The sequence below is a fragment of the Oreochromis niloticus genome, linkage group LG22, assembly GCF_001858045.2.
Source record: "Oreochromis niloticus isolate F11D_XX linkage group LG22, O_niloticus_UMD_NMBU, whole genome shotgun sequence".
Taxonomy (NCBI): Eukaryota; Metazoa; Chordata; class Actinopteri; order Cichliformes; family Cichlidae; genus Oreochromis; species Oreochromis niloticus.
This window is the reverse complement of record NC_031985.2, coordinates 19,796,451-19,822,108: the sequence shown is the minus strand read 5'-3', so window position 1 is coordinate 19,822,108 and position 25,658 is coordinate 19,796,451. Positions and strand designations below refer to the sequence as shown.

Genomic DNA, 25,658 nt, shown 5'->3' with positions numbered 1-25,658 from the left:
ATGCTAGTAGGAAGGCAACAGCAACTCAAGTAACCATTCACTATAACAAAGATATGCAAAAGAGCATCTCTGAACGCAAACATTGAGCCTAAAAGCAGATGAGCAGCAGAAGACCACACAGGGCGCCACTCCTGTCAGGTAGGAATAGGGGACTGAGGCTACAATTCACACAAGCTCACCAAAACTGGAAGAACACTGGAAAATCGTTTGGTCTCAAATTCTTTTGTGACATTAGGATGGTAGAATCAGAACTTGGTGTCAATAACATGAAGGTATAGACCTATCATGCCTTGTATCAATAGTTCAGGCTGCACATTGTTTAAACTCCACAGCCTACCTGAGTATTATTGCTAACCATGGCCATCCCTTCATGACCAGTGTACCCATCTGATACGTAATTATATATCACAAAGCTTAAATAATCTCAAACTTTCTTCTTGAACATCACAATGAGATCAATGTACTCAAATGGCTTCCATAGTCACCGGATTTCAAACCAATAGAGCATCTTTCACCTCATTTTCTCTGCGCTAATTCAGTGTTAATTACATAGTTACTGTTGCGCAATTAGAGCTAAACAGATGTAAACAGGCTGGATAAATAAATACTGGTAGTTACATAGTTATTACATTATTGGTCATGTGACTGTCAGGCTGTCTTTTTTACTTCAGTTCATTGCATGACAGCATACAGTGCTTGGATAATGACCACTGGTTTTACACTCCTTTTCTGAGGCAGTGTGGGATGCTTTGGGTGTGCTGCATAGGCTGAGTGAGTAATGCCAGACACACCCTGGGAGTAGAAAAAAATGTGTGAAGCCTGAGTTTTTGGCTTACAGCTTACTCGCATGTAGGCAGGCCCGGTTTATTATAAGCATCCACCACTTTAATAGTATTTACTGTGTGACAGAAAATGAGGAAAATCATAAAACTTTAATTTAAATGAATGTCATTTATGTGTCATCAGCTCTCACCCACCAAGTACTGAATGTATCTGAATACAGAGCTTTAACTGTAGGGATGGCAGGATGACTCACAGAGAGTAACTGGCAGCTGACATGAACATCATCCCAGGAGGTTCTGACATTTTTAACTGAATAAATTAATCTCCTCTCCCAGCCACACAGTGCTTCACTCACCGGTTTAAATACACATATGTACAGGAAGTGACAGAATTGGTACCAAATATCAAAAACAAGTTCAAATGGTGCAACTGTTACCTTGCATCAGCTGAAATGGCTCAAAGTGCAGCAGTTAACAATCAAAAACCTCTAAAACATTAAGCAACTCAGTCTTCATAAAGAGGTCTTTAACATGTCCAGTAATGACAAACGCTTCACTTCAGCTGAAACACAATAACTGCAAGAATTTAGTGTGTAAGCTAACAATGCAGACATGGCTGCAACTACACCATTGCACTTCATGTGTGAAGTCACTCAAACCATAAAGACCACACCATCTGTCTTCTTTGTCATAATTAAATCATTTAGGGGGAAATGTGGCTTGACTTCCTTTAATTCTGACTACTCAGAAGTAACAAACACACACACACACACACACACACACCACGGTCAGTGACACGATGCCTGTTGCTTTAGTTGTTTGAGCAGCTCGGCCAAATGACTCACAACCCACATTGTTCCCCAGCCTCCTCACACATAATCCACATCCTGCCTTCCCATCTGTAAACTTGTGAATCAAAAACGCAACACATGTTCATTCATATAAACACGTACACATATCTGAGATTTTTTTTTTTTTTTTACAGCCTGTCTTTGATCTCAACATGCAAGAGTGACAGGAAAAAAAATGAGAGCACTCATACAAACTTGTTGCAACTTAATTAGGTTAAGAATTTCCCTCTGGCTATAGATCATCTATTTTCAGCTCTCATTGCACTGGTGAGAAAGAAACACTGAAGCACCAGCTCAACTCCAGCGTCTGGGCATCGTGGCACCTGCTGTGTTGTTTCTGTGTTTCTGTGGAACAGTATTTTGGAGAGCACCACTTTCATTTAGTTTATGTGTGGTGTAATAAAAGCTAGTGATCAATATGTCCAGCAGGAGGTTGGGAATATTTATTTGTATTTGTCAAACACTGCTTATCTACTTCCTGTAGTTCTGCTTGGCCACTGATTAGCACACCTCCAATTCTAAAACTTCTGTGCATGATTTATGTCTCTAAGAAAGTTCTGCTGGGTCTGATTGGTGTCTTCATCCATCCCATTACTCATCTGATAACCCCGATAACAGACTTGGTTGGACCGTTGCTACTTTCAACCAGTTTTACAAGGTCAGTGGAAGTGATTCATCACAATAGACCATAACCTGAAATTTGTTTAACTAGAATAACTAGAAAAACATGCCTGAAGTCTGGGCTACTGAACGGGTCAAGGCATTTGGATGAAGACGCCTTTCTATTGAGAAGAGCCACAGTACCTATGTATTTAATAAAACAGTTTCAGTGTACATAATATTAGCTTGATACCAACATTATTTTGCATAATTTCCTCATTTTATCAGTTCCTCTCTTTACATGTTAGACCATTCCTTGTAGAAAGCTCTGATGGGTATACTTTTTCATGATAAAGGTGTACAAAGACACCGCTATTTGCAGCTTTTTCTGGATTAAAAACAATTAAATTCCATTTTGCGATTTTAGTGTTTGTTTCTAAAAGTAACGCCATATAATGAGAGCACACGTTATCATAATCGTTTTTATCACGTTTTCAGTCTCAGTAAAAATGCATATTCTTTGTGGGCAGGTGTGCGCAGCTAACACAAACGGCCGTAAAGGCAGATTAAACGGCAAATTATGAGAGTGAAACTGAAATTACGACATTAATATGTAAGCCACGGGCCAATAATATGCTCGTTTGAAAATATAATAAGGTAGACAAAACCACTTTATATCAGTCCTGCCCCACTTCCGGGTTCCTCCTCCTGGCTTCTATCTTCTTGCATAACGACCTTTCACACACACAAACACACACACTCACAAAGGATTTATTTTTTTTAAACACAAACGTGTTTCCTTTCAGTGTCTTGATAGATATAAGTATGGTAGATACATTTCAGAAGTATAAATTCTTCTGAAATGTTTCATTTGATTTATAATAACTATAAACTACATCTCCCAAGCATCCTTGCGGGCGTACCCGACAAACCAAGCGTTTATGCCGTTTGTACGTAAATATAAAAAAAATAAAATCTATATTTAGAAGACTTTTTACATAGTGTTTTACATTATCATAATCTTATTTTTATTAATTTTCTGTGAAATTCGTTTGTTTGTTTTTTGCTCATTCGGCGCAGTCTTAAAAAATTTTGCCCTTAGATTTGGCTACCATAGCAACTCTCTTCTTACGTCATCCATCCGGGCTCGACCCTGCTGCCGTGTCTTTGATTGGAGGGAAACCCCGTGGATGAGCGGGAGAGATCATCAGCTGTGCGGCCGGGAATCAGGAACAACACCGTCTAACGACACTCGCAGGTTAGTTACATCTATTTACTGCTGTTGCTCGGTGGTGTTTTTATCCAAAGAGTCGCTGCTTGTGCTTCTGGTAAGGCATCTTTTTAAACTCTGCATTAATTGCCGCATCTAGCGGCTGTAAGTGGAAATCGTTGATGCTCCGCGCTGCTCAGTCATTGTTCGGCGCTCGCCTGACAGGGAAGCGTTACTTACGGCAACGTTAACCCATCTATTTTTTTTCACTCGTTGTTTTTAGAGGACGCCTCTCGGCCCTGCTAAGCGGCCTTTTTTTGTGAATGAAGCAGTCTAAAAGATGAGAATAACTGTGGCTAGAAGAAGCGGTCTGGTTTGCTTTCCGGGAAGCGAAAAAGGGCGTTCACTGAGGACTGAACGAAGCGAGGCTCCTTTCATTCCTCTAACCGACTCAGTGACACACTTATTATCCTATAGCCGCCTGCAGCGTTAGGAACCTTTCCCCAAATTAAACGCAGAGACTGTGTAATCCATATCGTTTATTAAGCTCTTTTGAAACAGATTTTTTTTGTTCGGTTTGCATTCTTGCCTTACATGGTACGCGCTGGGTGGGCAGGTGTGTGAATGAGTGTGACGTGAAACTGGGTGGCCGACATTCCTCTAAGGGGTGCAGGTGGCAGCGTGCAGGAAAATTTTCTCACCCATTTTGTGGATTTTGAAATGATGAATTCATAGGTTTGGGATTTTTTTTTTTTTTAAATATTTTTTTTATTCAAGGCAGGTTTGTAAACAGGCTGCACATCTATTGGCACACGTAGTCCTTTTATACTGCAGGATCTTTTACCTGTAAAGGGGTCTACATTAAAAAAAAACAGGAAAAAAAAGGAAACGAGTTGCTCAGCATGTATTCTACTACAGTAAATTAGACTTCCTTTCTTGTGCTCTGAGCCGATTTACAATCATTTAAGTTAAAACTATAACAGATTGTTGACTGACAGAAGTTAATATACAACTAGTCTGAGATTAGCTCAGGACTGTGGCATGCATGTTAGTTAACTGGCTGTAGAGGAAAACGGACAATGGTGTCACCTTATGGTTTGGGACATTTTGATGGAAGGACTAAATGATATAAAGTAGTCCGTAAACTAATAAAAAAAATAACCACTGATTTCTGGGGAAATGTCAATCATCTAATGTAAATTTTCTGGAATTTCATAACCACTTATAATTTTTTTTACATGCTGGCTACACTTTTCCTGTAATCTATTATGACAGTTTGCCTATTCTTGTCTTCAGGATAGTGAGTCAGAAGAAGCCTAAAACTGTGTCTGCTGTACAAGTCGTGATTATAGGCACTTTTCCCCTTTGCATTTCTAAAGACTTAGATTCCAAATGATTTAGTCACCACTTTAAATCAAGTCTGTGCCCGATCGAGTGCAGACAAGACAAGCAGATTGATTTGTATTTGAGAAAAAAAAAAGGTGCTTTGCTGGTGTGGACACACCCAGTGTTCCCATGAATTCTTAACAGCCGACACACTGTTATTTTAGCTACAGTCCTGTCAGAGTTTTTGATTATGTAATATGCTTCAAGGTTATAAATGTTCTATTTTCTAACAGTTAACTAACTGTAATATATACATGTATATTTTTTTGTTAAAAATGGGGATGTCTTCACAGTCAAAATGTTTAACACATACCTGAGAAATGAGGTTATGCTGGAATAACAGCACATTTACTTTTACAGTAGTCCTCCGTTATTCACCTTTAGTGATGAAATCTACTTTGTCTCTCGCTACAATTTCTTTGCCTGGCCTCCATTAACGCACCGTCCTTAACTCCTGTCCTGTTTGTTTTGTCCTTCCTGACTCCCTTTCCTCTCTCCTTCCTCCACCCCCACATGACAGTCATGGCAGACAGAGAGGAGCTGGTACAGAAGGCCAAACTGGCTGAGCAGGCTGAGCGCTATGAGGACATGGCTGCAGCCATGAAGGCTGTCACAGAGCTGGACCAGGAGCTCAACAATGAGGAGCGCAATCTGCTCTCTGTTGCCTACAAGAATGTGGTCGGAGCTCGAAGGTCCTCCTGGAGGGTGATCTCCAGCATCGAGCAGAAGACTGAAGCCGAAAAGACGCCTGAAACCGAAAAGAAGGCCACGCTGGTCAAGGAGTACAGAGAGAAGATCGAGGGGGAGCTCAAACAGATCTGCCAGGAAGTTCGGGTAAGGAGCAGAGGTGTTGAGGGTAAATGCTTGTTGCAAGAAAATATAAATGCACAGAAGCTGCTCCTCTTTGTATTAGTCCAACCTGTATTCAGATAGTGGCCTGTCTCGGTCACCTCTGTCTAGTGTATATATATATTTTTTAGTAATCATAATCAAGCAGCAAAAGCCAACATCCACAGCGATTTAAAAAGAACAGCTTCCTTATGAGTGGACGCAAACACACATCCTTTACAAAAAGTAGTAGTAGAACCATGCTTTTTACACATTAGTGACACCTACAGGTATGTTGTGGTGCTTGTTTATGTGGTAGGGATCTAAAGAGGGACAATATAAACCTGCAGCTAACAGGATTTAAATATTAGTCATAGTTCTCAGCATACAAGCACTTGTCTAGGTTAATATGGCTTTACTTACGTCGCTGTTCACCTCTGAATATCTTAGCTGTGGTATTTAGGCCCATCTTACACAGTTGGAGCTATGAACACCAAGCACCAAGTAGGCAAATGAAGGCTCTCTTCCTAGCAGTTGTTTGAATATCACACAGATAAACTTCAGTATTTGGGTAGTTTGGATACATCCTGTATTTGCAGATACACAGCCCTGTGACCCTGTGACCTTTAAAAGGAAGCTTAAACATATAGGCCCACTACACTGATTTGATTCCATAGACAAAAGTTTGCATGTTGTAAAGCATATCTAGCTCTACTATAAGGTAAGGTGAGTTTTTACTCAAATGAAACTGTCTTTGACGTTTTATATTAACTTATACACAGGAAGCGTCCAGTACGCATTGAAATTGCAGCGCATAAAATGGGGCTAAAAAGTTCAGCCCTTCCTGCCAAAGTCCACATGACGAATCAGATGGGTGTAGCCTAGAATTTTAAGGCCTAGAATATGATCGGCAGCCACGCTAAAGGAAGAGGAATGTTCCCTGCACATAGTTTCACTGGACAGGTGTGTACTCTTAACATACCTGTCCAGTGTTTCCTACATATTTGGATGTTAATTGTGGTGGAAATGGGGAAATGCACATATAAAGGGGGACACATTCACTCTTAAATATCTTTTTATAAGTTTGTAAATTATTTACCAAGTATACTTTGTAAAGAATAAATAGCAAAGCTCTGTTGGACTGCAGCAAACAGTAGTTCTTGTTCTGCAGTGCAGCCTGGGTGAGCTCTACATAGCAGCATGTGGAGCACTTCTCCACCTGCTGCAGATAAGTGATCGCTGTTGATCTCAAAAGCATGAGAACTGCTGTTGCGACTTCCAGTGTATGGTGGTGGATTTGGAATACATTCAACCATGTGAGGAAATCCCCTCTGGATGAAGTAACTGAATGATACTGAGCACCTCCATAACAGCATCCTGGCCCAGTGAGGCAGCCATTAGGGAAAAAGAGTTAAAAATATCACTGGCTCACTTATAACTGCTGGGGTGTGTGTGTGTTGCACGTGTTCTTTAGAGTTAAACTTCCACATTGCTTTTCGCAGGACCTGCTCGACAAATATCTGATCCCCAAAGCATCAGGCGCAGAGGGCAAAGTCTTCTACCTGAAGATGAAGGGAGACTACTTCCGCTACCTGGCTGAGGTGGCTACCGGAGCCGAGAGGAACGGTAAATAAAACAGACGTCATACATCGCCCCATCTTCTTATCCTGTGGTGCAGTCACTCAAGGCAGTGATAGTGAGTGCTTATGCTCAGGGTTTATGAAAACCATGCGGTGGTGTGTCACACAGCTGTCGGTTGGTGGGATGAATGTGTGCTGACTGGGCGTCCTTAAAGTCCTTTTTAGGGTAGGAGACCCTAGGACTGGTTCAGGTGTTGTTTTTAGCCAGAATGCTGATGCGCTTCTCGTCCTTGACCTACAACTGTCCGCCAAAATGCTGGCAAGTGCTGCTGCGAGGTTGTCATGGCAACTGCAGCAGCAGCAGGGTGTTGGCTGCTGCTAGTTGCCAGAAGGCATTTTAGATTAATTTTCTTTTGTTAATTTTGGGTGGTTTTGTAAAAGATTGCGTTCTTTTGTTACATATTCCATAAAATATCCATCATAGTCCACTTTCAAATGATTGGATACTTCATTTTTTTGGTTCTGAGGACCTGTACTTGACAGTAGAGCTGAGTAGAAATATCAATCAGATGATTTTACTTCATTTTTCTTTTTTTAAAATGTATTTTTGTTGTTGTCTAACTTCTAAAAATTCAGTGTATGGTTTCCAAGAAATATTTTTTCTCATTTGAAACCATATCTGCTTTTTTGCTTGTGCAGAGATTGTTAAGAACTCACAAGGTGGCTACCAGGATGCCTATGACATCAGCCTAAAGGAAATGGAGGCTACACATCCCATCCGCCTGGGCCTTGCGCTGAACTTCTCCGTCTTCTACTACGAGATTGCAAACCTGCCTGAGGAGGCTTGCAAACTGGCCAAGACGGTAAGAAGGGTCCTCTGTTTGTTGTCCCTCTCTTTAAGAAGCACTGTCCTCAGACTCATCAAAATGATGTTAGTATCACTTTTCCACCGGAGGTGTACAGGTACTGATTTTGAGGCCATTATAAATGTCATGCATATCACCTTATGGATACATAAAAATAATAAATACTTGTAGCTGAGTGTCACTCAGTGGTTTTTTTGCTTATCATTGACATGTGTCTGAAGATTAAATTGATATTCTGCTATCTCTGGTCCTCACATTGCTGCTAATCTCCATGTCTCTGACTTGACTCTGATTGGTATGACCCTAACCCTTTGGTGTGGGGGGGGAAAAAAGGTCATGCTTGAAACTACACTGTTAGTTTGTCAGCGGAAAGGATGATGGCTCTTTTAAATTTTTCTGCTTATTGTACTTTATACTTTAGGATTTTGTTAAAGGACACCTTGAAAAATGGGGGAATAAAGGCAGCATTTCTTTTTCACAGCATTCTGAGGATTTGCTGATAAAAGTACAGACCCTTGATTAATGTAATCGATACCAAAGACAACATTAATCCACTTCCATGACTCTGTTAGGGTCCACTTGTGTCCAAATGATCGGACAGTAAGCGCTCTAATTCGAATGGGTGTCTTTGTGCTTGCCTGTTTTCTTTTGGGCTTTTTTTGTGACCATGCTTAGTGCACTGTAATGCACGAACTATGAATATGTCACAGCCAGCAGACTTCAGAGAAGTAAAACGGGTATAACAGGAGTGACTGCTTGGCCGTTGGGTCTTCTGTTGTCCGTGTCCTCAATAGAGACACGTGACACTCAAAGACTGAAGATGGTGGTAACAGTGTAACTGTCGGGTGTGGGATAAAGCTTTAAAGTTTTTTAAATAGTGATATAATTCATTCAGACTTTTATTTCACGGTGACCAATGAAATCAAAATAAAGTTTGCCCAAGTGAGATTTAGGTTAAGATGGAATCTGTTAGTATCGCCTCACACTATTAAACCAAAGTCACTGCCATAAAGTAAAATAAAGCTGCTAATGATTATCATTTAGAAATTTCTTGTGCCCAAGCAAGAAGACTAAAACCCTCCAATAAAGCAACGGACTCTTATTTTGAATTCAATTTCAGCTCAGTTCTAGTGCTGTCAGCGTTAATCTCGTTAAAATGACGTTAACGCCATAACCGCATTAATGCAGCAAATCTCCATTAGCGAGTTAGCGCGGATCGCCCTGTGCGTGGGGCTGGACAGCTTCAACACGTTAACGAGCTAACCGTGCTAATGCGTTGACACCATGCAGCCCCACACACGGATGATCTGCGCTAACTCGCTAATGGAGATTTGCCGTGTTAATGTGGTTATGATGTTAACAAGATTAACGCTGACAGCACTACTCAGTTCAAATTTATTTATATATATACACCAAATCACAACAAAGGTCACTTTAAGGGAAAAAAAAAAAAAGAAAAAAAACTCATTCAAGAGGAAGATAATTCGGCAGCTGGAGTACCCAGGGAGAAACCACGCGAATATAGTCCGAAGACATGCAGTTAGTGGGGACAGGTTAATTGGAAACACTAAATTGCCCATAGGTGTGAATGGGGGACTGAATGTGAATGCGATTGGTTGTCTCCAGTCTATGTGTTAGCCCTGCGACAGACTGGCGACCTGTCCAGGGAGTACCCTGCCTCTCGCCCTAAGACAGCTGGGATAGGCTCCAGCGTCCCCCGCGACCCTGAAAATGATGAGCGGAAGCGAATGGACGGATGGATAATTCTGGCAGAACCAGACTCGGGCAGGGGCAGCCAACAACCAACTCTCAGTGCATCGTTGAAATACCCCAGCAGCATGACTATGGAAGGGTTTGTGGCCACCTGATCCAGCCCTAACTATAAACTTTATCAAAAAGGAAAGTTTTAAGCGTAATCATAAAAGTAAAGAGGGCGTTTATCTCCCGAATCCAAACTGGGAGCTGGTTCCACAGAAGAGGAGCCTGAAAGCTTGAGGTTCTGCCTCCTGTTCTATTTTTAAATATCATTGCAACCACAGGTAAAGCTGCACCTCACTGCAATACCTTTCATGACACTATGAGAGATCATACTATTGAAAGAAAAAATAAATAATTTGATGGACACCGCAGTAGTCCGGACATTCCTGGTGTCGCATAAAAATGGCTCGCCACTAGATTTTTTTTTTTTTTTTTTTTTTTTTTTTTTAATATATATATACATTTTATGCCTTCCTTGTGTTGATGTTTACAGAACGTATTGTTTTTACATTCCGATACAGTAGAGGATCCATTCCATTCGGTTTGTTTGCACAGTGAACAAGCTATTCACCTGCCCAGGTCACAGGAAACGCAGATGTGCAAGGTACACATCTGGTGTGAACATTTACCAAACATGACAAGTGACGCTTCCATCACCTGCCTGTATGCATCATGGCTGGAATTGTCTGCACTAAAACATTAGTAATTTATCAAGTTAGGAAAAGGCTAAAATAATTCAAAAACTTTATGGATTTGTGAATAAATGCTCTGTCAGAGCACAGTTTTGTGCAAACACTTGTAGTTGTGTTTCTAAAAGACCACCCCATATAATCACTGTGAAAGTAGTTTACAGTATCAGGCACAACAGATATACCCTTTTATCCTAGAGATCTATAAATGGCTGCTTGTTGTTGCTTTCTGTTTAGCTTATTGTTTTTGGCCCTGCCAATACAAGCTCACTGTAGGAACTTTCAAGACTGTTTCACTATGTGTCTTCCAGGCCTTTGATGATGCCATCGCCAAGCTGGACTCACTCAACACTGAATCTTACAAAGACAGCACCTTGATCATGCAGCTGCTCCGTGACAACCTGACTGTGAGTGTCTCCTCTTGATGAAACTATATTAAAATTTGCCATTAAGCTTTAGGCCTGAAAGTTCTCCCTTATGCTTATACGTGAGTGCTAAATTTATTATCCTGCACTTTTTTTTTTTAATGCAGCTGTGGATGTCGGACGCAGGCGGTGAGGGCGGGATTGAGGTAGAAGAGGGGGAGCAGCCAGCTGAAGAGAAGAACTGAACTTCAGAGGAGAAAAGAAACCCCACAGTTTTCTTTTTCTTTTTTTTCTTTTTTTTTTTTTTTTTACCTCTCACCAGCCTAAGTTGTGTGTGTGGTTGTGTGTCCACATACATGCACAAATATGTATGTTTACACTCCACTCTCAGTGTGTAAAGTACAGTATGTGTGTGCAGATACATTGAAGCATTGAAGTGTATGTGTTAAGTGTATCAACACCTCCACAGGGAAAAGAATGGAATAGATTGGTTGTTTTTATTTTTTTTTTTTAACATAACTCATTGTGCGACCCAGTGGATGTTCATTTCCTTTTGAATTCTTTTCCTTTAAATAATTTTGTCTCTTTTAGTCCAAATGAAATCCCTCCTTTAGATCCAAATCTGCCCCATTCTCTCGAACCTTATTCACTGTAGCAAACCGCTGCTGTTGCAGGAAAGCAAACCAACCAACCTCGAAGTGTAACTTTGATAATAATTTGTATGTTTTTACTTGAACTGAACATTTACAACCTTTGTGACACTTTGGTCCACAAAACTCCTTTGAGGCACGTGTTAAAAAGGAAAAAAAATGGTCACAGTAGTCTGAATTCATTACTTTTTTTTTTTCCATCTGACAATAGCAGTACACACATACTGTTGGCAGGTTTCACCTATTACGGTATTGCTTGTATCCATACGGCCCTGTCAGTGTCCAGTGTAGCAGGTAGAGATTTTTTTTTTTTTTTTTTTTTTTTTTATTAAATGGATGGTACATGTGTCATGGCTCAATGGGTTTTTACAGTGCTTTCAGGCATAGGAAAGGTTTTCTATATGAATGACCACTTACAAAAGCTGTAATTTACTTTTGGTTTGTTGAGAGGGTTACATTCCATTTTACTGACATCTTTTCACTCATCAGTGAAACGAGTAGACTGTAATGTCCTGCAGTTTTGCATACCATGTGACAAGCTATATAGACAGCCTAAGATAAAGTGAACAACTTGATAAAATGGCTCGATACTGTAACTTTTGATATTTTATCTCTTCAGCAGTGCAGAGGATACTTTTTGCCATGTGCTTTTATGTGGCTTTCTACTCTTTTTCTATTCAGGTGTTTTTTGTATTTTCTTTTGTTTATTTTATTCCCTTATTGAGTATTGATTTGACTCCTGGAATGTATGTGGTTCTCAGTAGTCTGGTGTGAGGGTTAGGCATCGCTTTTAAAACTGGCAGTTTCTGCTTAGAATTAGGTGGAATACAGTTACATTTATCTTCCTTGAAAGTACATTTTGAAAAGGCAAAATTTCAAACCATGGCAAATATAAAAATGAGAATTTAGGTAAGTTGATAGGAAATTACATTAAGGCCATTTAGTGATCACAAAGTAGTGCCAGTTTCTTCTAAGTACAGTATCTTGGTTTTAAAAAAAAAAGTTGGGATGCAGGATTCGGCGAGTAACGCTCTTGGGTATGTTATTTGGTTATGTGCTTTCATGTAAGTGGAATTAAAACATTCAAGATTCAAGATTGTGTGCTCGGTTTCTCTGTTCTTTACATGTGTGACATGAATTGTTGGTTCACTGATTGCACTGAGACAAACCCACAGATGGCCCGAGCATGAAATGAGGGCTGTTCCATACAGACGTGAAAAGTTTCCACAGGGTTTCAAGCAGTCCTGTGTTTTTTAAAAAAAAAAAAAAAAAAAAAATCAAGCACATCATATGCTTGTAGAACAGATTTCGGTTACATTAATTTGAACTTTATCACTCGCTCACATTGTTATGGAGGAATTTTGGCCCACTTTTATTTACAGTGTTGCTTCAGTTCATGGAGATTTGCAGGCATTCACACCTCTGAAAGTCCCACCACAGCATTTGAATGAGGTTGAGGTGTGGACTTTGACTGAGCCATTGTAACACCTTGATTCCTTTGTTTTTCAACCATTCTGTTGTAGATTTACTGCTGTGCTTGCGTCTGCAGCAAGACAATGACCCCAATTTTGGTCAAGCTTTAGTTATCAGACAAATCGCTTTGGTATACAGAGGTGTTCATAGTTGGATGAGTGAGTGCAATGTGCCCATTTTATGACCCCCTCCATCGCCATGCTTAATCTTAATCATCTGTCCAAAGAACATTGTTCCAGAACTCATCCATCTTTGTTTAGACTCAATTAAACAAAGACCTAAACTGTCCTCGTGTTCTTTTGAGAGAGAGAAGAGGGTTTCTCCTAAGTAAACTTTAAAACAAGCCATACTTGTTCCTTGTCCTGGCTGGGATGTCCACTCCTGGGAAGATTGTGGCATTGTGTTCACACACATGAATGTAAAAATGCTTTTATAGAAGTGCTCACACTTACTCGAGTGTATTTGATCATCTGCACCATAGCTGCTACTTGCCCAATTAATTCCTATGGAGGATTTAAGGGATTTTAGGTGGCTGAAGTGAATCAACTTTGAATGGCCTGTCATATTTCACCCTTTATAAAGGATAAAACCTTGTACTCTCATTATATCACTGCCTGTAGAAGAATTATAAAGCAGTTTGAGGTGCAAACTGAAAACACTGCCCTCTGCAGATAGTGATGAATTAAAGGGCACATGTGATGCATTTAGGTGGAATGTGGGACATCATTTATTCACTTTATATCTGTGGGTATTCTTTTTAATCAGTGGGCCTCTTGTAACAGTGGCGTCTTTTCACCTTTGATCAGTGACAGTCACTGAGGCTCTCTTATTTCTGTAAAGGTATCATTTAATGACTTAAGTGACTAAATATGTATGAAAGCTTAATAATGTAGAGTTAAAGGGGTGTGCATCCTTCCTTAAAACCCTTACATATCACAAGTCCTAAAAAACCTCAGACTCTTGCCAAATGAGGGAGGGGTGCCTCAGCCATGCCTATCGCAGTTTCAATGTTAAAGCTGATTAGCAGTTGGGAGTGTTGCATGTATGTATATGAATATGGGCATTGCCTTTCCCGCCAGTAGATACTAAAGAACGCGAATTTAGCTCGTTCTTCTGCATCATCGCTTAGCAAGAGAGCTTTCTGGTGGGTACAATCAGGCATTTCGAGGCTTTAACAAAACGTTTTTCATGATTTCATCATCACGCGTAGAGTAGTGGTCAACGCCCCTTTGTTATCTTTTTTTCTTTCTCTCTCGCCAAGCAACCTCGGAAGATGATTGGTTCATTTCGGTGACGCGCCCACTAGTATATATGGGACAACTTCCCGAGGACTTCCTCCCCCTCAACCCCGGCTGACAGTGCTGTGTGAGTGCGTGTGTGCTCCTGAGCTCGCTCGGCACACATTCTATAAAAAAATAAAAATACAAAAAAATTTTAAAACATAAAAAACGCCAAAAAATCTTTTTTTTTTTCGTTTCCTTTTCTTTTTGTAACAAGTCGGTGAAGCTGGAGGATACATTCGAGGACTGGACGGTAACGTACAAGCAGGGGCTCGAATTTTTTTAGTCGACGTGTTACTGATTCCGAAGCGAGGCCAAGTACTGCTATATTTGCTTTTATTTCTGCGTGTCAGGTTTGAATGACAGTTTTAATCCAATAAGAAGTCGACGTTTTGCCATTTTAGCATCTCCGTCTTATGAATTCTTTTACCCGAAAACACTGCAACTGACTTGACTATAGTCAACCGTTGTATCACGTTCTGCCCCGAACCGACGTGACGCTAGCGACCGTTGGAGAACCGAGGAATTGGCACATCGTCGCAAACTTTTTCTTTAAGAACATATAGCTTCGTACGATTATTCTACTAGCCTCCACAGCCAAGGGAAAATGAACCCCAGTGCTCCCAGTTACCCCATGGCCTCCCTGTACGTCGGAGATCTGCATCAAGATGTGACCGAGGCCATGCTGTACGAGAAATTCAGCCCAGCCGGAGCAATCCTCTCTATCCGGGTCTGTAGGGACATGATCACCCGGCGTTCCTTGGGATACGCCTATGTCAACTTCCAGCAGCCGGCGGACGGTAAGTAATTTATTTAAATATAACAGTTGAGAAAATGTGCTTTATAAGAAATCAGTGACAAGTGAGAGCTAGCCTATTCCTACTACACGTGACTGCGGCCGACATGTTGTCGGTAGGGTCTCCTCATGTGAACCTCCCAGCAGTGGCGTAGCAGCACCGAGTCCGCCCAGCCTAACCAGCCCAGCCCTCCCCAGTAATGTAGCAGTGCTGCAGGCTGCCGAGCGAATACTTGGTGCACTTTTATCTCCCTTCTGTACGGACAACACCCCAACTCTTACCCTTAAAACGATTAGACAACAGTTTAGGAGTGGTGGTGTGAACATTTATCAGCATCGGGGAAAAATAAGAGTGCTAACTTTCAAAGAAGTTTTTTTGCAAAAAAAATTTCTGTCTAGAGGCCACAAATCTGCCTCCATCCACCTCTATAAACGTTTTCTGCGTAACACTGTTTGAGCAAAGGGAAAGGGACTCTTGGTATGTTTCTTTTCTAATCTTTAACACCCATGGCCACTGAAACATTTGACCATGTTTCAGTTTGTTCACTTGTTTTTCCATCATCTCATATCTACCTAATGTCTTGACTCCACATGTATTTTCCCCCCACTTTATTTGTAAGATGTTTTCTGATTTTAAAGTTGTTGCCAGTTGAAATGCATATATACAGCAATGTCTTCAGGTTTATTTGTCTGTTTAAGTTTGGGGAAACTAGTGGGGATGCTTGACAGCATCTAGATGCGCTAGAGGGGTTTAATATTGAGATTAATGTGCAGGTGAACTAAGGTTACCCCCAATTACTGCACAGGATGTAATATTTGCTGCGCTGGTCTCAGTAGGGAGAGAGCAAGAGGTTACTAATGTACATATGCTGATGTACTTGTGACCAGAAGGACCAGTTTGAACTGAAGGAAGTAGATTAAAGCACCTACTGTGAAGCTGCCCTGGGGGATGATATCTGAAAGGAATACCAGGAGGACTGACACATGCTAATGTGCCTTAACACCTTTGCAGAATTACCTGCTGTTTTCAATTCTTTGAAATGGCTCAGGGGAAAAAAATCTTGTAAATCAAGTTTTCTCACATTGGTTTTCTAAACAGCTTTTCACAAACCCCCCTCTCAAGACTAACCTGCATATCAGCTGGTTGCTATCACAACCCAAGCACAATGGATGACTCACACCTAATCATTTCATTTAACCCCCCCTTCTGCCTCTCTTCAGCTGAGCGTGCACTGGACACTATGAACTTTGACGTGATAAAGGGGCAGCCTGTACGCATCATGTGGTCGCAGCGTGATCCATCATTGAGAAAAAGCGGCGTGGGAAACATCTTCATCAAGAATCTTGACAAGTCCATTGACAACAAGGCTCTTTATGACACCTTCTCTGCTTTTGGCAACATCCTGTCCTGCAAGGTAAAGCTTTTCTGCCCCTTTCTCTCCCTTTTGTTACGGGTAACCTGAAAGCAGAGGTGGGGGTGGCTCAGCAGGACGTGTGATTGTATTCGCATGCAAGAGCTCTACTGGAGACTATGTGCTACAGAGTTGTGAAAAGCATTCTCCTATTAACACATTTTTTCACCTCTGCTGCTGACACCAGAATACTCACGTCACGAAAAATGAAAAACACGTCAATTTGGATCTGTAGCTGCAGCATAGTAATGTGGAGATGTAGCGAAAAGCAGGTTATAAGGAGGCGAGGGTTTGCATCCCTGATCCAAACAGTCAGTTTGGATGTAAAGCGACACACTGGATCCAGTAAAAGATTTACATTCATTAGACCGTGTTTAGATTTACTAATTAGTTCTTTTATTTTATTAGTTCTTGTTTTCAGTTCACTTTGCAGAGTGGGTTTAATTCTTTTTATTGCTGGAAAATATTTAACTTTCAACTTTTTGTTTTGGTTTATTACAAATCATAATATGCAGGTTATTTTTCAGGGTATACTTTTCATGATAAAAGTGGCTGCAAAGCCAGAAATATTAGAAAAGGTAACAGTGAGACAGATTAGATTCAACTTATCATCACTGAAAAAATGCATAACTCAAAATGATAAAATGCAATTAGGCATCTGATCTGAATTTTAAACAATATATGTACAAATAATATTTCCACACAAATATGCACAACCAATAACAATATAAAAATGATTGTGCAGTGTCATTGTACATTCATATACAATGACATGACCATATAATAACAATGTTTTAATGTGAGTGTGATCATACAGACTGTTCAGTTTAAGTATACTTGTTGCTGCATGTTTGTGACTGTGTGTGTTTTTAAAAGCTGCATGTGTTCTCTTCCTGTAAGGTGGTTTGTGACGAGAATGGCTCTAAAGGCTACGGCTTTGTGCATTTTGAGACTCAGGAGGCGGCTGAACGAGCCATTGAGAAAATGAATGGCATGCTGCTCAATGACCGGAAAGTGTAAGTGAATGTATTCACTGGCTTCCAGGTGTTTGGGTGTATAATTTCTGAAAGCTGCTGAATCATGTTAACCAGCAGTGTTGGATGTTTCAGTGCAATGATGATGAAGTTTGTTTGTGATAAAAGGGTATAGCTGTAATATACAAATAAGTCAACAATTATGCAGTAATTAAGCTGTACTAATTTTTACCGTCTCCCATAATGAATGCACTTGTAAGTTTTAAAATATCCTTTTAATGCAGATTTGTGGGCCGCTTCAAATCTCGCAAAGAGCGCGAGGCTGAGTTGGGTGCCCGAGCCAAAGAGTTTACAAATGTCTACATTAAAAACTTTGGCGATGAGATGGACGATGAGAAGCTGAGGGAGCTCTTCAGTAAATACGGTAAGTCAGCGTGTCCCAACCTTAAAATGGTTTCAACTGCTCCAGTGTTAGCATAAAGAGGTATTTTTTTTTTTAAAAAAAGGAAGGAAGGCAATGAATGTTTTTTGTTTCTTAGGTAATGCCATGAGTATCCGGGTCATGACGGACGAAAATGGAAAGTCTCGAGGGTTTGGGTTCGTTAGCTTTGAAAGACACGAGGACGCCCAAAAGGTGAGCCATGTTTAATTTTTTTCAACAAAAAAAGCAAACATCGTATCTGCCAGAAAATGTTGACAAACTTGACCTGATTTCATGCTTTCTTCAGGCGGTGGATGAGATGAACGGGAAGGAGATGAACGGCAAGCTTATGTATGTCGGCCGCGCCCAGAAGAAGGTGGAGCGACAGACTGAGCTGAAGCGCAAATTTGAGCAGATGAAGCAAGACCGCATGACTCGCTACCAGGTTTGTTTCTTCTTGACAAGTCTCCCCAGAGACTGCAGCTTTGTCAAATTCAGTGCTCCCTCCTTGGTGGGCTGCACTGGCCAAAATGGCTGCAACAGTGACACTGTAGTTCATGGGCCCCACTCTCCGTTACCGTGGATCCTGGGGATAAAAATGTGCTGCAGACAAAAACATCTGCTGGAGATCAGTTTGTATATGTCGTGTTTATAAGAAGGTACGAGATTACTTTTGGCTATTTGCAGGGTGTTAATTTGTATGTGAAGAACCTTGACGATGGAATAGACGACGAACGCCTGAGGAAGGAGTTCTCGCCATTCGGCACCATAACCAGTGCCAAGGTAGGACTGATAATAGAATTTTATGAGCTGGCACTAATGATATTTTAATGCTCTCTATTATGATACTGGCAGTTGGTGATTATGTAGTATTTATAAATGCCTTTTCTCTCTCAGGTGATGATGGAAGGCGGGCGCAGTAAAGGCTTTGGCTTCGTCTGCTTCTCGTCCCCAGAGGAGGCCACCAAAGCTGTGACAGAAATGAACGGACGTATCGTAGCCACCAAGCCGCTTTACGTGGCCCTGGCCCAGAGGAAAGAGGAGCGTCAAGCCCACCTGACCAACCAGTACATGCAGCGCATGGCCAGTGTGCGCGCAGTGCCAAATCCAGTCATTAACCCGTACCAGGCCGCCCCGCCGTCCGGCTACTTCATGGCAGCCATCCCCAGGCCCAGAACCGTGCCGCTTACTACCCAGCTGCTGGCCAGATGGCCCAGCTCCGCCCAGGCCCACGCTGGACCACCCAAAATGTTCGACCACAGCGTGAGTATTCAGAGGTTGTCCTTTTGTGATATTTGTGTTGATATTCATTCTTGTTTTAAAAGAGACTAGAAAGATATTTTATTATGTAAAATACAGATTGTCTATTATTTTTACCAATTATGCAAAAATCAGCAGACCACCTACGTTTTGTGTCCAAAGTCTACTTCAGTTGAACGGCTCATTTAGAGATGTTCAGAGACGGGACTGTTTCTTAATATAGTCAAATTCCCAATAAAGCTGTTTTCATTTACATACTTTTCACTTTATCTGGTCAGAAAGCAGAACAAGTATGAAAAAGTGGCTGAAATGAGAATGAGATGTTTGTGCTGCTAAAATATTCAAATGCGCCTTCTGGAGTGTGTGTTGTGCTTGAATGAATTTAACTAATGAACTATAAATGGGATATTAATGGCAGTTTGATTTTATTTGTCCATAGACTTCCAGAACATGTCGGGTGGAATACGTCCCTCAGGCCCTCGCCCTCAAACCTTCAGCACAGTGCGGCCTTCCTCCCAGGTGCCCCGCATGATGACCACCCAGCGAGTCGGTCAGTCCACTGACACTGTGCACACACACAGTTCAATCCTGTGACTCTTCTGCTTGTTAGTTATTATTTTTAATGCTCATCCTTTTTGTTCCCCCCCCCCTTCAGGCACTCAGACCATGGGCCCCCGACCAGCCACTGCAGCTGCTGCAGCAGCCACCCCCGTGCGTGGAGTACCTCAGTACAAGTATGCAGCAGGAGTTCGCAATCCCCAACAGCACATGAACACTCAACCACAAGTTACCATGCAGCAGGTAGGAATGCTCATTATCTAGAACTAATGGCTTTTTTTCTGCCCTACAACTGAGGAAAAACTGGGATGTGCATTAAATTTTTTTTCCCCTTCTTCCCAAAGCCTGCAGTCCACGTCCAGGGACAGGAGCCTCTGACTGCCTCCATGCTGGCTGCTGCTCCTCCTCAGGAGCAGAAGCAGATGCTGGGTAAGGTTTAGTAGCAGCTCTCCATGACTATATGCAGCCTTAGTCTAACTATAGCAGTAGTACGGAGTACAGGCACGGCCTTTCTTTGTTCATCCTGTCTTTAAATCTCTTATGTGTCCCTCCAATAGGTGAGCGTCTGTTTCCACTGATCCAGAACATGCACCCCAGCCTGGCAGGCAAGATCACAGGCATGCTGCTGGAGATCGACAACTCTGAGCTGCTCCACATGCTGGAGTCCCCAGAGTCTCTCCGCTCAAAGGTCAGTACTTGCGCAAGTTAATATCAACAATGTAAGGCGGTTAATTCTTTTAAGTGTCTTCCTCTTAAAAAAGGAGAGCAGAGTGCTCGCTGTTGCTAACATTAGGTGACCTGCTGTGTTTAGGTGGATGAGGCTGTGGCTGTACTGCAGGCTCATCAGGCCAAGGAGGCCGCCCAGAAGACGGTGACCAATTCAGCTGGTGTCCCAAGTGTCTAGGTATGACTTTTCAGAGCTGCTGTAACAAGGAGAGGCTAGTGCTTTCATTTCATTTAGAGCGTCTTGTAAATAGAAAAAAATCACATAACTTGTTGTTTTTTTTGTTTTTTCCAAAGGAGTGTGGAACCTTGAGACCAGCTTCACCGATGGACAAAAGAATTTCACAGTGGAAAAAGTTGAAAAACACACAAAACAAAGTAAAAAGAAAATAAATAATATATTTAAAAAAATAACAGTGAAAACAAGTCTCCAGCCAGGCCTACAATGAACAGAAACATCAGGTCTGGTTTGTTGAATGAAAGAGGAAAAAAAAGAGAAAAAAGGGGAAAAAGTTCAAATAAAAAATGCTCAGTTTTGAGGGGTTTTAAAGGAGAATTCTGTGGGGGGGGGAATATTGAAAGCATTCCTTTCTGCCATTTTATCAGTTTCTTTTTTCTTTTTTGAATGTTTGGACTCTGTTGTTGTCAAATTTCCCCTTACCTTTGCTTGCTTGAATAAAACAAATAATAAAATAAGTGTCTGTCTGTTACATGCTCGATCTGAGGCATCAGTAGTTCACATTATGAAACCACTACAGAAGTTGTGTTTCAAGTCTTTTTCTTTATTTGTGCTTTTGTGACAGGAGGAACAGTCAAACATTAACAAGCACTGAAACACATTTTTAGGCTCCCTGATGTGAAGTCAGCCATCCAACACAAGCAACTGTATGAATTCAGTCCATGACAAAAGATGGTGATGTGGTGGCAGGTCTGCTAGAGAAGCTGATCGTTTTCTTTTAGTTGCTGATGGCAGCGGCCTGCTCTCTCATCTTCTGGACCATAGCCTCCACCTGCCTCTGGAGGTTCTCGAACATGGGCTGCAACTGGGTGGCCAGAGGTTTGAGCTGCTCCTCCACGTTGGTGGAAGCGGCCCTCAGTTGTTCTTGGACCTGAGTAGCCAGGGGCTCCAGCTGGGCTTTCCTCTCCTCCAAGAAAGTCCTGTTAGGGTAGAATATGTCTCACTGTTACATTTAGAAATCAGAAACGCACCAGGCCAGCCATGTTTACTGGCAGTTTTCCTTCCCACTGTCGCCAAGTGCTTGCTCATAGAGGGTTCATCTGATTGTTGGGGTTTTCTCTTTATTATTGTAGGGTCTTTACCTTATAGTATAAAGGATCTTGGCTCTATATAAATAAATTTTATTTTATTTAAAAAGTGCTTGATAATGATAATTACAAACTGCTTGGTTTATATGATCACATATTAATGACTATTTAATTTTTATATGCAAAAAAGTAATAAGTAATTGAAATTAAATACAGTAACTAGTCTATTAGTCTGTTATTACAATAAGCTTCCCTGCACTTATAGCATCTAGTAAAAACACAAAGAGATAAGAACATCTCTATCACACATGCAGTGCTCAGGGTTACTGTGTGGGTCTGGTCTGCCTTGCATGATTACGTTATCACTGAGAGGCACAGAGGAGCTGTTGGCTGGCTATTTAACAGTGGACAAAGTCCAGTTTTAATCATTCTGAACACGTCTACATGCGTGTGAAGACGTGTTGCAGATAGTTGGTTACTCACCGAGCCTGGTTGACCAGATCTGGGTTGCGGATGATCTCACCCAGGTCTTGAGGCATTCTGTTCCTCAGGTCCTCAAAGTACTGACTGAGGTTGTCAAGATTGAAGGCCTCCTGTGCAAAGCTTCCTGTTTGAAAAGAAGAAAAGAAATAAAGTGTTTTGTTTGTTTTTATACTTTTCCCCCCGATAGATATTTAACAAATTATCTAAATCTGGTCATACCTTGTGCCAGGGCGAGCACGACAACGGCGACAATGAGGGAGAATTTCATGACTGCTGACTGGATTAGACCTGCACAACACATAACGTTTGGTGAGCAGTGCGTTTGAGGTGTTAGATGTTAAAAAGCAGTATTTGCCTGAAGTCACCCACGAAGTCCAAACAATGTTTAATCAGGTGAGTCAATGACAAAGTTATTGTCTAGGAATCCTGGTTTGACTTGTTGTGACATGGAAACAGAATCGATGTTTTGTGTATTTTTCAAACTTCAGCAGTCAGTGATTATAGGTTATATACTCTAAACCTTTGAAATAATTTATCACAGAGAAAATTAAGCCTCGAAGCTCAACCTGGGTAGAAATTGGGATGAGGTTTTTTTTTGTTTTTTGTTTTTTTTAATGACCTTCTTGCTTCTTTGGTTGTTAACTAGCAAAAGAAATGCTATAATTTACTTAAAGCACATAAAAAGTGCCTCATCCAAATTTTTATGTAAAAATCTAACTTTAAGGATCAATCATACACATAAGAGTACTTTTAAAAGTCATTTTCTTTACATTTCCAGCATTTATATTGCGTTCTGCTCTATTATTGGATTTAAGTAGCATAGTAAATGTTTGTAGGAGTTGGCTTATTTAATGCCTGTCTTTAAATAAACCTTTGCTGCCTCTGAGCTCTGGCTCACGTCACTGTTAAATGCTGACATTTCACATACTATGAGGTGCACTTTCACAGCAAGTCTCAGAAAATATAAACAAGTTAAGAACAAGTTAAGACTTTTTTGGGGAAAGGAGAGAAAAAGTTTTAATTTAAACCTATTAGAAAATAAATCAGACTCACCTGTGCTGCAGGAGAATGTGGACCAGATGGTGACTTCACTCAGGACTCTTACACTTCTTATAGCTCAGCTTGGTGATGCATTCCTCTCAGACTCAGATCTGATTGGATGAGACAAAGAAAGAAAGAAAAAAAAACATTACTGGATGCTGAACCTTGCTGCTCTGTCTGCCAGCTGGGCAAACCCAAGCAAAGTCCAACAGCCCCTCTGCTGACTGTCCAACATGAGTGTGGCTCTTATCATGCTGATTAGGCAAAATATTTAATCATCAAGAACAGTATCAAGGTTACCACAGTGAGGCCAGTGAGGTTGGGAGAACTTTTGGTGACATCATCTTTAACAGATATGATACAGTGTAATTGTAAAATCAGGGTTGATGTCAGTGTTGTGCTTCTGTGTTCAGTTCTCAGTAAGATGTGCTTGTCACACATTGTGAAAGCTCAGGAGTATATTGAGTAAACTGAGTTCTTATGACTGATTACTAGTTTATTGATGTGTTCTTCAGTGTGTGTACAAAGCACTGGACTCTTTGGTAAACTATGGAGTTCTTTAAAGAAAGACAGACCACTTTGGTCCAGATCGAATCATTTTATTGGATAAATTCAATAAATCCATGTATGGTTCACAGAGGTTAAATCAAAAATCTTGCCATTTGTATATTCTATTTCTATAGTTCCCTAAGCCAGGAGCCTTTCTAGGATTTTTTGGACTGGCGTGGCACCAAACTAAAGCAGCTGAAGAACTAATGAAAATCCATGGTGTAGTAATATGTAAGACACACACTGAAGCACAAGTTTCTACTCTCTGCCAGGTTTTGTTATCTTATGTTCATCTTTGAAAAGTAAAACAGTTACAGGAAACAACTAGAGGTGACCTGGTGACAGTGGGTGAAATAACTTAATATAGCTTTGCCTTTTAAGAAGCATAGGTGGTATAAAAGATGGATGCAGCTGTCGTGATGTCATACATTAGTTAATTTAGTCCCGTTTTGAATGATGAGTCATTTTGTCATTGGTGTTTCAAAACTGGATGTAATGATCAAGGGGCAGGTCTTACTGTGAAACCGTAATGTCTGAATAATTCTGCTCTCTGAAAAAAGCTTCTTTTTTGTTTTTTAAATGTCCTAATATTTTATAATATTAAAATTGGTCCCAGAAACCATAAAGTCAACAGCAACATATTAACGGAGATCATGTTTGAGAGCTAGTTTCTCTCAGACTTCTTCAGGACTGGAATTTGTTTTGGGGGGTTTTTTGTTGGTTTTTTTGTTGTTGTCACAGCTATCGCCCCCTGGTGGCCAGTAAGAAGAATGGCGGTCTGAGTTACTTTTTGGCGTCACATCCACTGAAACACTGATCATGGGCATGGACGTTATTGTAATTTGGGGCTTTTAACTTTACAGGGCAAGGCCTATTAACCTTTCATTAGAGATCAACTGGTAGTTTCTTTTTGACATCATAAAAACGTTCAGTTGAAGGTCTTTGGATAAACTTATAACCACAACAATGGGAAAGTCCAAGGAACTCAGTAAGCACATGATTGTGCATCTTATCACGCTGACTGAAGAAAACACTTAATCATAACTAACAGCGTCAGCATTACGACACCAAGGCCATCTCTGAGAGAACTTTTGGTGACATTAGCATCAGCATATATTGCAACAGATTATCATAGGCTTGATGGCAGTGTTGTGCTCCTGTTTTCAGGAACTCAGTGATCTAAGAAAGGGAATTGTAGATTTACACTAGTTGGGAAGGTCTCTTCATGCCATTTCTAAACAATTTCAGATTCCAAGATCATTAGTACAAAGACTTCTACATAAATACAAGTTATTTGAATTTGTCACCACTCTGACAAGGTTTGGAGAACAGTCATACTGTCACCCTCAAATGAGAGGAAATTGGTTAAGGTGTTCTGGAACAACCCAGGAACTACTAAGGCTCAAGCTTGTCTTGAACTGCTGCCAGTTTTAAGTCTCCATGGACTGAGAGATTGCTGACCAAATAAGAAGCCCCTGCCATAAAATCAACACCTTTAACCTCAACTAAAATTTGCTGCAGCCCACATGGACGAGCCAGATGCTTTCTGGAGGAAAGCTTTATGGTTAGATGAGACAAAGATTGTGCTATTTGTCCACAATGACAAGAGGTATGTTTGGAAGAGTAAAGGTAAAGCTTTGAAACCTAAGAACATCGAACTATACCAACTGTCAGGCATGTTGGCGGTAGCATCATGCTTTGGGCTTGTTTTGTTACCAGCACTGTTACATTGCGCAAAGAATAATGATGGAGGAGGACTACTCTTCAACTTCCCCTCAAATCAGCAGCTGAAACTTGGACACAGTTGGCTTTTACAACAGAGCAATGATCCCAAACACATCAAAACTGGTTTTGGAA

General features: G+C 41.0%; 3 protein-coding genes and 1 non-coding gene across 5 annotated transcripts; 3 read left to right on the top strand and 1 right to left on the bottom strand.

Annotated features, from left to right (window-relative positions):
- Window positions 1–3,340: 3,340 nt before the first annotated feature.
- LOC100689836 (14-3-3 protein beta/alpha-A) lies at window positions 3,341–12,659 on the top strand. 2 transcript variants are annotated; one of them, XM_003444186.5, is made up of 6 exons: window positions 3,341–3,491; window positions 5,350–5,663; window positions 7,160–7,283; window positions 7,937–8,100; window positions 10,862–10,957; window positions 11,083–12,659. In XM_003444186.5, exons 2-6 carry the CDS (start codon window positions 5,352–5,354, stop codon window positions 11,158–11,160), a joined length of 774 nt encoding a protein of 257 aa, XP_003444234.1. In that variant the 5' UTR covers window positions 3,341–3,491; window positions 5,350–5,351; the 3' UTR covers window positions 11,161–12,659. The 2 variants fall into 2 exon arrangements, with proteins under 2 accessions (XP_003444234.1, XP_005478516.1); XM_005478459.4 differs by having other exon boundaries at window positions 3,426–3,561.
- Window positions 12,660–14,925: 2,266 nt separating this feature from the next.
- On the top strand, window positions 14,926–20,965 carry LOC100712541 (polyadenylate-binding protein 1). Its single transcript, XM_003444102.5, is given in 15 exon segments — window positions 14,926–15,118; window positions 16,336–16,529; window positions 17,427–17,542; window positions 17,785–17,924; window positions 18,040–18,134; window positions 18,229–18,366; window positions 18,609–18,704; window positions 18,819–19,092; window positions 19,095–19,184; window positions 19,621–19,731; window positions 19,837–19,982; window positions 20,084–20,168; window positions 20,297–20,427; window positions 20,551–20,643; window positions 20,760–20,965. Coding segments are annotated over 14 exon segments (1,902 nt in total). The 3' UTR covers window positions 20,760–20,965.
- LOC112843653 (small nucleolar RNA SNORA5) lies at window positions 18,400–18,536 on the top strand. The gene has a single exon (XR_003216121.1). It is a non-coding gene; the product is annotated as a small nucleolar RNA SNORA5 (small nucleolar RNA).
- A 261-nt stretch (window positions 20,966–21,226) lies between the features above and the next one.
- LOC100690101 (type-4 ice-structuring protein) lies at window positions 21,227–23,362 on the bottom strand. Its single transcript, XM_003444104.5, has 4 exons — window positions 23,265–23,362; window positions 22,431–22,499; window positions 22,212–22,335; window positions 21,227–21,620 (listed from the first exon to the last, which is right to left on the bottom strand). The coding sequence occupies exons 2-4, from the start codon at window positions 22,477–22,479 to the stop codon at window positions 21,419–21,421; spliced, it is 375 nt and encodes a 124-aa protein (XP_003444152.1). The 5' UTR covers window positions 22,480–22,499; window positions 23,265–23,362; the 3' UTR covers window positions 21,227–21,418.
- Between the last annotated feature and the right edge of the window lie 2,296 nt (window positions 23,363–25,658).

What these genes read in the sequence shown, in the direction of transcription:
- LOC100689836 (XM_003444186.5), top strand. Translation starts at nt 5,352, where the DNA reads ATGGCAGACAGAGAGGAGCTGGTACAGAAGGCCAAACTGGCTGAGCAG. An exon ending in TACCGGAGCCGAGAGGAACG is followed by an intron (nt 7,284 to 7,936) that starts GTAAATAAAACA and finishes TTGCTTGTGCAG; the next exon opens with AGATTGTTAAGAACTCACAA. An exon ending in CTTGCAAACTGGCCAAGACG is followed by an intron (nt 8,101 to 10,861) that starts GTAAGAAGGGTC and finishes TGTGTCTTCCAG; the next exon opens with GCCTTTGATGATGCCATCGC.
- LOC100690101 (XM_003444104.5), bottom strand. Translation starts at nt 22,479, where the DNA reads ATGAAATTCTCCCTCATTGTCGCCGTTGTCGTGCTCGCCCTGGCACAA. An exon ending in CGTGCTCGCCCTGGCACAAG is followed by an intron (nt 22,336 to 22,430) that starts GTATGACCAGAT and finishes CTTTTCAAACAG; the next exon opens with GAAGCTTTGCACAGGAGGCC. An exon ending in GATCTGGTCAACCAGGCTCG is followed by an intron (nt 21,621 to 22,211) that starts GTGAGTAACCAA and finishes CTACCCTAACAG; the next exon opens with GACTTTCTTGGAGGAGAGGA.